Source organism: Gopherus evgoodei, chromosome 2 (genome assembly GCF_007399415.2).
Source record: "Gopherus evgoodei ecotype Sinaloan lineage chromosome 2, rGopEvg1_v1.p, whole genome shotgun sequence".
In the NCBI taxonomy this organism is placed as follows: Eukaryota; Metazoa; Chordata; order Testudines; family Testudinidae; genus Gopherus; species Gopherus evgoodei.
The window spans coordinates 273371316-273383874 of NC_044323.1; the positions used below are offsets into that span (position 1 = coordinate 273371316).

At 42.3% G+C, this 12559-nt stretch overlaps 1 protein-coding gene across 2 annotated transcripts in view; it reads left to right on the forward strand.

The window, feature by feature from the left end:
* COL14A1 (collagen type XIV alpha 1 chain) overlaps positions 1-12559 on the forward strand; it is a 173301-nt gene that overhangs the window by 118249 nt on the left and 42493 nt on the right. For both annotated transcript variants that reach the window (XM_030553756.1, XM_030553757.1), the window contains exon 36: positions 147-233. In XM_030553756.1, the coding sequence (XP_030409616.1) occupies positions 147-233 (87 nt within the window). The remainder of the gene's footprint in view (positions 1-146; positions 234-12559) is intronic.

Genomic DNA, 12559 nt, shown 5'->3' on the forward strand with positions numbered 1-12559 from the left:
CACATTGAAAGTTAATGGGTCTTATGCTCCTAAATTATTTAGGAGCTTTTGAATTTTCCCTTCAATATTTGTTGTGTTGATCTATAAATTCTCAGCTATTGAATTTATATATTGAATACAGACTTACTATTTTGCTTTCTCCTCAGAGAGATGAGGAAAGTTGCCCATCTCTTCCTCATTCTTGCTCCTGTTCTGAATTTAGCAAAGGACCACTCGGACCTCCTGGACCACCGGTAAGGTTTTATTCATGTTTGTACTCAGATGTACCAGCAGCAAAGAATCCTGTGGCACCTTATAGACTAACGGACGTTTTGGAGCATGAGCTTTCATGGGTGAATACCCACTTCATCAGATGTACCAGATACTCCACTCTTCAGTCTTATTTGCTGGGAGAAAGGGACATGTTGTACTGTTTTAGCTATTACAATTAAATTACAGCGGGCAGAGAGATGCATATTCACTCCACTTAGCTAGTGAAACCTCATGCAGAAGCTTTAAAAAACTAACCCTATTAGTGAACCAAATTCTTATGGCATAATCCAACTGCAAGGCAGTAAGATGGACTGTATTTGTTCTGTTTGTACAGCAGTTAGCAGAGTGTAGTCCTGTCCATGACTAGGACTCCTAAGCACTATGGTAATAGAAATAGTAATATGTCAATTTCTAGAAACTTTGGTTTCTGTCTCTAGAGTCAAGAGACATGCTATGCAAATGCCACCTGCTTGCCACTTTTTTTTAAAAACCACCATAGTGTTATCTGAATGTTTTCTAGTACACACATTTAAATACACCTTGGAATCTAGCTTTCTGAAACACTTGATCAGTAACAATATGCATATGAATTCAAGGTCAGATTGTGCCTGGTTCTTCCAAGGAAGCAGGGAGTATGAGGCATGGAGATGACAGAAGCCTTTTCCCACCTTGTCTGGCCTGCATTAGAGCTAAACACTTTTAGAGTCTCTCTCTGGAGGAACTTAGAGACTGTTCCTCTTGTGGTTCCTCTTGACACAAAAGGGGTATATGGCCCTGCCCTCCTTCCACATCATCTCAGATGAGGCTGGATGCACTTCTAAAAGATGGTGCAACCTACAGTCTGCCTTGTATCAAGCAGATCAGAGACAGCTGGTAGTACAATGTCTCCCTAAACTCTGCAGTGCTCTTGCTCAAGCCAGTGGCTAAATGCTACAGTTTGGCCTCAGCTGACTGATTTTTAGCAGTTTAAAAATTGTAATTCTTGTCTGCAATTATGTGATTTTTTTTTTTACCAGTGTCCCTAACAATTTTACACAACAGTTGGATGTGCTTTTTCTATTAAACCTGCAATGTACACCTGTATGATTAGCTTCTTAAGACTGTCACTAAGTTTACACAGAGATTTTCATGTCAATTGAGGACCTCAGGTATGGAATTCATGTATACGTTTATGCTAACACAGAGATATAGATGGTATCTAGTCACATCGTAAAGGGACAGAGAAAAAGGAGAAGGGAGAAGAGCTGTTGTGATAAAGTAAAAAATGTTGATTCATGAAGGAAAATATTTTTCTGAAAAGCCTTGAGTGCACAAATCAGACTAGACACTGGACAGGCCTAACTTCCACTTTAGACACATGCACAGCAGATCCAAGCCGACACTTATCCTGGCAGCACCTTGGGGGTTAATCTTTTTGCAAGAATGAACTGTGCTTGAACACGTTTTCTGTGTCTGGGTAGCCAGAGTTCATTGCAAGTGGATACAGGAATCCAGTCAAAATTCTAATTATTTTAAGGACAATATGATTTTTATCTTGTAGTCCTTCAGTAGTGTCAATGGGAGTGATATGTGTGAAAGGACTGCAGGAATAGCCCCTAAGGGCTGTAATTATCTGACACTACTGCAGGCTTTTTCAAGAAACACCTTTTAGCTGATGGGATTTTTGCATTCAAGTGGAATCAATTCTAGCTAGGATTCTAGGATCAAATTAATCCCTGCCGTGACTCCATGGTTGAATATGGCCCCTGAACTTTACAGAAACATGCTTCTTTTCAACACTGGTAGGCATTTTTCTTCCACTGTTATTTTTTACTTGTACAAACTATGCCTCTTATGGTGGTCATGAATCAAACCTGTATTGCCACATGTATTTTTAGAGTCTACCAAGCCAATGACATAGTACAGGATAAATCCTGGGTAAATTGTTTATTTCCTTTTAATAATCCAGTGTTTTAGAATAACTCTGTTTAGTGCTTTATTTAAAATCATCCATTTTAATTTATTTTGTACTGTGTATCATTTTGTTTCCCATATGTCTCATGTATAATATTTTAAGATGCTTATGGCAGTGGTACCTACATTTTTAATAATCAGTACCCCAGTCATTTTGCACCTTGTGTGTGAAATTTTAGCTTGGCATTTAAAAAAATTATCAATTATCACAATGGTACCAAGAGAGGAAAATTTGGAGGCATACACTCCCTTAGAACCATAAGTAAGTGCAGAATTTTGTTGACATTCTCTTACAATAGGCTAGAAAAATATCCTGATCTGTTCCTTTGAGCTATATGCTATTGAACTTTGCTTTGAATTAATTGGTGAACTAGAAAATAGTCCTTGTTAGCCTCACTTACCTGCCTTCTGTACTCAAAAGAAAGGAAAGATGCTTGCCTATGCTGAAATCTCTCAAGCATGGTGTATGCCAAACAGCTGCGTATGGATAGATATTTCAGAAATTCTGTTTCAGTGGAGGTGTGTAGTGAATACACTTGTCTTGCTCTCTCTTCTCTAGCAGAAAAATTGCATGAAAATAAAGAGATGGATAAGTAATTTTGAGTAGAGACATTAAGTCCCAGTCCTGCAGCTGCTTCATGTGCAAAAATTTATTTGAAGTCAGTGGGAGGTTTGGATGTGGAAGACTTGTAGAATCAGGCCCTAATTGGTTGTAAGGAAATGTTCTCAATCCCACTTCAAGTCTGTAAATGACTGTATGAGGAAGAAAGAATGGCAGCCTTCCAGGTATGAAGGAAAGTCCCAAACCAAGTCATCAGGAATCTTGTGCTCTGGAATGGGACCATCTGGCATTAAGAAGCACCAAATCAAGATTTCAAAAGGGAAAACTGCAGCACACTCTGGTAATGGGACTGCTTCTTTGACACCAAAATCCTAGTTGGTACTGCTAGATCTGGCACCCTCTACTTCAACAACCCGAGTTATGAAAATGACTCCATCAACTATGGCTCAGTACTCCACTCTGAAAGACCTTCTACTACTCCCAGAACTGGAGTCATCTCTCCACTCCAGACTGCAAAGCTCAGCCCCAGAACTTCAGTCGATACTATTTCATTATGATACCCATCCTCATCCACAAGTAGAGGTCAAGCCAGACTGTCTCTGTTACCGTCAACAAGTAGAGGCAGGTCACCACCTCTTCCTTTGGTATTAAGGACTCCCTCTCTGTGATCTACTCCTCAGAGTCAGAAGAGGATTACGATGGACACTCGGTTCTGGACTATACCCTGAGGCACTGCTTGAGTGGGTGGATCCTGGACAAGCACATTGGGAGTTTCCAGCATTTCTAACTACTCCTATATGAAGGAATATTATCCCTATACTCATTTGTACCCTTCCCGCTGGGGCCCAGTACTGAGGGGCTATGAGATCCTTTAGTGGCAGTATTAGGCTTTGGAAGACCCATGGGATTACCATCCAGTATAACTGCCTTGTTGAATGCTGCATTGGGGGTATGCTGTTTCCACACAAGGAAAGACCTAAACTGACATAGAGATCAAATGATAGTTTCACCCAGAAACAGCTTGATCATTAATAGGTGCTGGAGAAGATCACTGTTCAATGCCAGGGTTTAAATGAGTGCAGATGTTGGAAGTGACCATCTTGTTATTGAGACAATCAAAATAAAAATAAAGAAGCTAACACCAAGCAATGCAGAGGGTATGCATGATGCTAGAAAGTTATTAGATCCAGCTGTGAAGGCACATTTTACGTTGCAACTTATTGATAGAATTTGAAGATCTGACGTCACTGATGGAGGACATAGAAGAACAATGGCAGTTTTTCAAAGAAGCAAGTGTAGATGCAGCCATTACTACGGCGGGGATGAGAAGGTCTAAGAAAGAATAGCTGTAACTAAATATATGGAAGCTCATTGAAGAGAAGAAAGAATTAAAGAAGAGAATTTAACAAAACTGCCCAGTAGAGATAGGTAAGAGAATAAATGGAAGTAAAGCAAGAGAAGCTGAAAAGACATACAAGGGAGGGAATTCTAAAAAGCTTCTGCTAGTATATGAACAACTGATATAATAATTCTCAAATGGTTGAGGAGTTATGACAACTCAAGATGGTATAATTTTAATCAGAGAGGAAAGACGGAAGCCAATTGGATGGAATGTTTCCAGGTTGTGCTCAACCAGCTAAAACCACTAACACACACTGAGATGGGAAGAAATAGTAGACATAACTATATCACTAATTTGTCTTTGAGAAAGTAACTGAGGCCATAAACCACCTGAAGAGTGGTTATGATAAGATACATGCTGAAAACTGGAAACTGGAAAGGAAGTGATACATATGCAGGCTTACAGAATGCTTTGGGGAAAGAATATCCCTCCTAAAGATTGGAGAAGAGGTGTGATCTACAAATTTCCTAAAAAAGAGGACTAGTTTATTTTTGAAAACTGGAAAGTGATGATACTCATATCTGTACCTGGAAAAGTGTTTTGTAGTATTATTTTGAATAGGCTGAAAACTGATGTTGATAAAGTACCCAGGATTTTGATTCATTAGGTTGTATTCAGACCAGATTTTCACCTTGAGAAGACTTATTGAGAAAGGCGTAGAATCCCAGCAGAAGATGCTTTTTAAGTTCTTTGATTTTATGAAAGTGTTCAATAATGTCCACCTAGAAGCCCTCTGGAAGATCTTGAGAAGCTATGGAATTTCAGCAGAGATTGTTAAGTTGCTAAAAGCTTTGTATGACGAGTCTGCATGCTGCATCAGGACAGAGAGTGGTGACATGGAAAGGTTTCAGATTGTTATTGATGTAAGGCAAGGTTGCATATTATTCCCATAAGCCACAGCTCAGATGGCCAGCCCAACACCATTTTATCACCAGCAACAGTATGAACCACCATGCAAGAGGACACATGGAAAGGGTGCCCATGGTAAACTGTCTTCCACCTCCCAAACACCACCACTCTTGGGACTGGTGTTTTTGACAGGACCTTTAAGAACGGTGCACCAACTGTCTCTCCAGATCTGCCCAATTCCTCTGGTCTTTCCCTTGCCTGTGAAGGCCAACTTTCTCATTATCTGCCTGCCTGGGCAGAAATCATAACCGACAGATGGGTACTAGAGGTTGTTTCTTTGGGGTACACCATCCAGTTCTCTTCCTCCCTAACCCCCTTCCCCATCTTCTTTGGGGAGCCCTCTCATGAGAGCAACCTCCTGCAGGAGGTAGAGTGACTCCTCAAACTGGGGGCAGTAGATCTGGTACCTCTACCTCAAGGGGAAATGAGTTCTGCTCAAGGTACTTCTTCATCCTCAAGAAGACAGGGGATAGATATCCATTCTGGACTTCAGAGAACTGAGCAAGTTCATCTGCTGCCTAAAGTTTTGAATGGTAATCCTGTAGTCTGATACCTCATTACTAGATTCAGACAATTGATTCACAATCCTCGATCTCAAAGTGGCCTGCTTTCATATAGACATTCATCTGGCACACAGGAGATTCCTGAGATTTGTGGCTGGTCAACTGCACTGCCAATATACAACTCTTCCCTTTGGGTTCTCAATGGCACCAAGAGTATTTATCAGTGTACTGTTAGTGGTACCTGCTGACTTTGTCAGCAAGGGGCAAGTTTACCCTTCCTTAGAAAACTGGCTTCTGCAGGGATAATCTTACCAGGAAACAATGGGAGGCAAGCACAATGCTTCTGCTTCTGTTCAAGAGTTTAGGCCTCCAGGTGAACCTGAAGAAGTCTAACCAGGGACCCTCACAATCCATAGAATTCATTAGGGCAAGGTTTGTTACAGCCAGAGGATAGCTTGCTCTCTATCACCGGACTCATTCAGTGAATACATTTGAGCCCCAGAATGTCCGTATGATCCTGCCTGGTACTGTTGAGCCATATGGCCATGAGTACTTATGGGAACCATGGCTGCCATTCCCTCTGAGACCTTTTCCACTCGGTTTATCCAGAACACCTTGCCCAATTCTGGGAGAACACTTCATCCAATTTTCTCATATCTAAGAAATCAGTTGAACTCCGAACTCATCACTGAGGTTTCTTTAATGGCATACAATCAAACTACACTTGAGTTGATCAGTGGAGAGGTGAGTCCAGGGCATACCACACATCCACACATCCAATGTACATAGTCATGAATCAGCTTATTACACACTTACACTTAATACTATTGGTTAATACCTCATAGCACATGCTTTACGATTGGTTTCCTAATTTTTGTAGCCCATTCCCATCTAGATCATGAGCTCTTCACATGCTGCACTACCTGCTAGGCCAGACCTGTAAGCTATCGCACATTGCTTACTATTCTGCTATCTCTTTTCTACTAGCTACGTCTTTTACATATTGACAAGGCTACTGTCATGCTCTGTTTCACGCCTTGTTTCATGCTCTGTTTCACACCTGTTTCATGCTCTGTTTCACGCCTTGCTTTGAATAGACCTACACTCATTTGTGAGGCTTTACCTCAAATATCTACAAACCTGGTTGCAGGCACTTTGGGCAAGTGCAGTCTCGACCTGCCAGTCACAGTTCCCCAAAGAAGCTTAGCCTCCCTTACTCAGTGGAGGTACCACTCAAACCCCCCACTTCCAACAAAGACTGTGACCACACATGGAGGGACAGGGGAAGTGGTCCCTTCACAAGGTTATTTTTAGGGGGCTTATTCCTTCATCCTCTCACTTCCCTGGTCCTTCTCGCATCAACAGAGAGCAACAATACCCAAAGTCCAAAGGCGCAACAATTTGATGTTTATTGGGGTGAACTTCCAGCAAGCATGATTCCAGTTTCCTTCCTTAGTGTCCCCCTTCCCAGCTCTGACACCACAGAGCCTTCCCTGTGTCCCTGTTCCTGTTCCCATCCCCTGTTCCCATTTCCCCCTTCAGCAAAACATGATCCCAGTTCCCCCAGTCCTTGTTCTCATTTCCCCTGCCTTACTTCCTGATTGACTGTAGACTATATAGTAAAACCTGAGTTTTGCTTAGCTATTCCTTAACCAATCATTTTACTGAAATTTAACTAACCAATCCTACCATATTGTAACATGGTTATTTAACCGATTATATTCCACCACCTTCATTGGTTTACACCCAACAAAATTAATTATACAGCAGACAGAAACCATGCAAATAAACATACAAAACAATACAGAAGTGAGGATTTCACAACTACATCTATACAGACATAAGGGTTTTCCAGCTTTGTCTATTGATAAGTGAGTTCTTGCCAGACCGGATGCTATTAAACTAAGTTTCCTTTTACATCTTCTAGGCTCTTCCCTTTCTCTGGAGGTGATAGGAATATCAGGGCAGGATTGTATTCCTAATAGCCCAATAGCACCTTATTTCAATGTGACTAGTTTGGAATGTGAGGATGTGACATATACTTCCCAGTTTATGGCTGTCTAACTACATCTTGGCTGAAGGCCTTAGCCTGTCACAGTAAGAGAAGGCCATTACACAGTTGGTGATCTTGATTCTTTCTTTTATACCTCTATAATTAGCTAAGTGATAAAAATACACCTAAATTCTTAAAGTATAGGCCTTTGCAGACAGGCCTGAATATCTATATCCTAACAGTTATGCTTCACATCAATCTGTTAGAGCTGAGAGCAGTCAGATTAGCCTGCAATCAATTCCTCCCTTGCATCTGCAGCCAGACAATTCAGGTGTTGTTAGACATCATGATAGCAGTTTATTATATTAACAAACGAGGAGCATGAGCTTCACAGTTCTTCATGGAGATCATCACTCTCTGGATCGGATACATTCTCATGCTAATTACACTAACTGGTATCCACATGCCAGGGATCCACAACATTCTAGTGGATTCTCTGATCAGACTCTTCTTCACAGAACACAAGTGGGAGTTGCATAACCTGATTGTCTGTGAGGTGTTTCGGGTGTGGGGTCTCCCATACATGGATCTCGTTGAGTCCCATGTGAACAACAACTGCAAGGAGTTTTGCTCCAGAGGGGGCTGCAGGCCAGGGTCTCTAGGTGACATGTTTCTCATACAATGTTTGGGAGCCTTGTGGTACACATCCCATCCACATTCTCCTCTTAACTCAAGAGTTGAGGAAAAACAGACAGGCCAACTAGCAAGTCATCCTAATAGCACCAGTGTGGGCCTGACAATTCTGGTACCCAATCCTCCTGCGTCTATTTGCCCAATCTCCTCTCCTTCTTCCTGTGATACATCAACTACTAACCTAGGACAAAGGATAGACTTGCCATCCCAAACCAGTCATGTTTCATCTGGGATTGTGGTATTTGGATGGATGTCAGAGTTGGAGATGGCCTGTTTGTCTGATGTCCAGGCCATCCTGAGCAGCAATAGGAAGGATTCTGCCAGCAAATGTTATAAACCAAAGTGGAAAAGATTTATGTTTTGGTGTAACCAACCAGGAATTTCCCCTTTCAAGCTAAGATCCCAGACATACTGAAGTACCTCTTGTCCTCAAAATTCTCAGGGTTATCTGTCAGCTTCTTCAGAGTATACCTGTTGGCAATGAGCCCATTTAATCCGCCTGCAGATGCCTACTCTGTATTCTCCCATCCAGTCACTGCCCACTTCCTGAAGGGTTTGATTTGCATCTTCCGTCTTTTGGCAACATTGGTATTACCCTGGAGATTGCATCTTTTTTAATCACCCTCAGCAAGACCCTGGAATCCTGTTCCCTGCTACATATTTCTGTGAAGGGAGCATTTCTGGGTTTTATCGTGTCAGCCAGAAGAGTCAGGGAGATAGGGGTGCTTCTGGCTGACTTCCCCTATAGGGTGTTCCACAAGGTTAAGAACTCGTTCAACTAGAGTTCAGGCCAGGGGCAGCAAGTTATATGGGCCTGTGGTGTCTGGGTTCCAGCAAATTCAGGGTGCAGGGGGTATGGCTCCAATAATGTTTGGGGCTGGGTCTCACCCCCCAGTCTCACCTGCCACCCCCGCACACGTCCCCTGAGTGGCCCTGCCTGCCCTGGGCAGCAGGTGTCTGCCCCCTGCAGCTCAGTGCTGTGCTCCCTTGCCAACTGCTGCCACAACTGGCTACAAGGCAGTGGCACTAGGGGCAGGCTGAGGTAGATGCTCTGCCTGTGGAGGGAGGAGGGGAAGAGGCACATGGCAGCCTCCACTCCTCCTCCAGCAGGCGACTCCAAATCAACTCCGAGGTGAGGGACTTATCCTGGCTGTACATCCTGAGCAGCAACTTGGGGGGGCTTGGGTGAGTGTTGTGCTGGAAGAGCCAGGGAGGGGCCATCCTCCCCCGGAGCTTGCTGCTGCTGGGAGAGAGAGGGCTGGGGGGAGACCTCCTCTCTGGCTCCCAGCCCCAGGGCAGCCTGCTTGTTGAAACTGAAACTCCTCATCTCTGGCCCAGACCCACGCCCCTCACCCACTCTTGCACCCCAGAGCCTGCACCCAGCATCCAAACCCCCTCCCAGAACCCTCACCCCTCCTGCACCCAAACTCCCTCCCGGAGTCCACACCAACACCTCCTCCCACATCCAGCAGCCCAAACCCCCTCTTGTACCATAAACCCCTGTCTCAACCCAGAGCCTGCACCTCTCCTGCACTCCAAATCTCCTCCCGCACCCAAACTTCGTCCCGGAGCCTTAGGCAGGTGTGTGTGTGTGGGGGGGGTGGACTTGGACCCATTCTGGACACCACCAAAAATTATACAAACCTGCCACCCCTGTTTCAGGCAGTTTTGGTAGCTTCCCTTAGGGTACGTCCACACTAGCTGCCGGACTGGTGGATAGCGATCGATCTATCGGGAATTGATTTATCACGTTTCGTCTAGACGCGATAAATCGATCCCTGCTGCTCTCCCCGTCGACTCCAGAACTCCACCAGGGGAAGAGGTGAAAGTAGAGTCGAAGGAGGAGCCGCAGCGCTCGATCCTGCGCTGTGAGGACAGGAGGTAAGTCGAAATAAGATATGTCGACTTCAGCTATGCTATTCTTGTAACTGAAGTTACGTATCTTCCATCGACCCCTCCGCCCAGTGTAGACCAGCCCTCAGAGATGTTCCTATTGTTGCTCCACCGGTATCAGTAGCTTGGAATTCTGCTCACCTTTTTGCTGAAAGCTATGTACTGATGCTTCTGGAGCCTCTCTGGGCAGGTTAGCTCTGCAGTCTGTTGTATCATAGTATTCCAGTCCCTCCGCTTCCTGATAAAGACAGGGTTTGTGAATCTCCTGACATGCACTATATAGAGGGACAATTGCTTGAGGAAGAAGGAGGAGTTACCTTATAGGAACTTGAGTTCTTCAAGATGTATTGTTCCTATGTGTAGTGTACTATCCACCCTCCTTCCCCACTGCCTGGTTTTCCCTTACTGGGAACTAGTGATTGAGACAGGAGCCCCCTTTTTTTCCTCAGCACAGAGCCCAAGCAGAGTGGTAGCACATGCTTGGATCACACAGACACTGCTAGGGAAAAATCTCCAGTTGTAAGTGCATGAAACATGTGCAACCTGAAGGGCACTATACATAGGGACAATACATCACAAAGAACACAAGTTACTACATGGTGGGTAACCCCTCAGTATGGTTCTTAGTGTTTGATGGGTTTTTTATTGCTATATTGTTGGTGATCAAGGTGCTGCCCATTGTAGGTAGCATTATGTTTCTTTGACTATTTCTGACATTTTATATCACAAAACTCAAATGTGGAAAAAATGGGCACTATATAAATTAATAAAATAGAACATTGTGAAACAACGAATTGTTGTTATACACTAAAGAGCTAAGAAAATACAAATAATAAGGTGTATGATAAAGCTTTGCTCTCATTGATTAAATACATTTTCTTTTATAGTATTGGATGCTTGTCTCCTCAGGTTGTACATAACTTTAAAAAACACACACACCTTTTCATAGGATCATAGATGATAGACTGGAAAAGACCGCTTGGATCATCTAATCCAAACAATTTTGCCTGCAGCACAATTTTAATTTACTTTGTTTCTCCTGATGTATATCTGTTCTTAAATACTTCTAGTGATCTCTCTCAATTTTTCCTGAGGCAAATTATTTATTTAATCATCTGTTGAAGTGGGGCCCCTAACCACTTATTGCATAAAGAAGAAAAAACTTAAGACATGCAGGAAAAAAAGAGTCTTAACTTTAGTAAAGATCTAATTTGTGCAAGCTTTAAAACCCTCAAGTCAGAACTGCGCGAACTTGAAGAACTCACTGGAAGCCTTTTTTTTAATGTTAATATTTCACAGATCTTACTCAAACAAAAAAGTATATCCTGTCACAATGGAAAAAATAATTCCATTGTCTTGTTTTAATTTAGACAGCACTCAACTGTGTTTTGAAGTTTAATTTCCTTTGTATATGAATTAAATTAGTGTCCCAGGAAAAAGGCACTTGGATAATCAGGAAAGTGAAAATACAAGTAAATCTGATTAATTTTTATCAATTCTTTCAGTGTGATGAAAAATATTTCCCATGACATTCTTTGTATAAATTTAGGTTTGATTAGAAGGGTATCTGTTGTTAATACTACATAGAAAATCTATGGCTATCTCAAATCTTCCAATAAAATTATTTGCTCTTCTTAACCATAATAGATAATACAGTTCAGTAGCAGAGTTATTTTGGGTGTAGCTACCAAGTAAAGCATAAGAATAATCTAACTGCACTGGACTCATATCATCCTAAGATTTGGCCAGTTATGAGGTATATATATTTCTTGTCGGCTCGTCAGATAGGATATGTGAATCTCTGGAAGAAGTTAGCGGCCTAAATAAAAAACAACACAAAACTATTATTAATCTCTAATGAGCTAATCTCAAAAATTCACATGTGCTAGCAGTCTGGTTCAGCATTGCTTCAGGGAAATAAAGAAGAAAAACTTCCTGTCTCATCATGTGAATTTTTCTTTTCAGAGCCAAGATTTTTTTTTTATGTGTAACAAGTTTCAAAGATTGGCTTCAAAAAAGGACCTTTAAAATATTTTCATACTTATCCACAACCATTTATGATGAAAACCTTTAGAAAGTATGTAATTTATAGGCAGCACATGTAGTGATGCCTTTAATTCAGGTTACAGGACACTTTCCATGTTTACAGTTGCTTGTAATTTTGCCAGACTAACCATTTGGACTGAAATTTTCCATGCCAGGTGAAATCTGTACTGGGATACTGCATCCAGTTCTGGTGCCTACATTGTAAAAGATGTTGAAAAATTGGAGATGGTGCAGAAAAGAGCCTGAAAAATATTTGAGGGTTGGAGAAAATGCCTTGCAATGAGATGCCAAAGAGCTCCATCTGTTTTGTTTATTAAAAAGAAGATTGAGAGCAGGAGCATAAATGTTTTTGC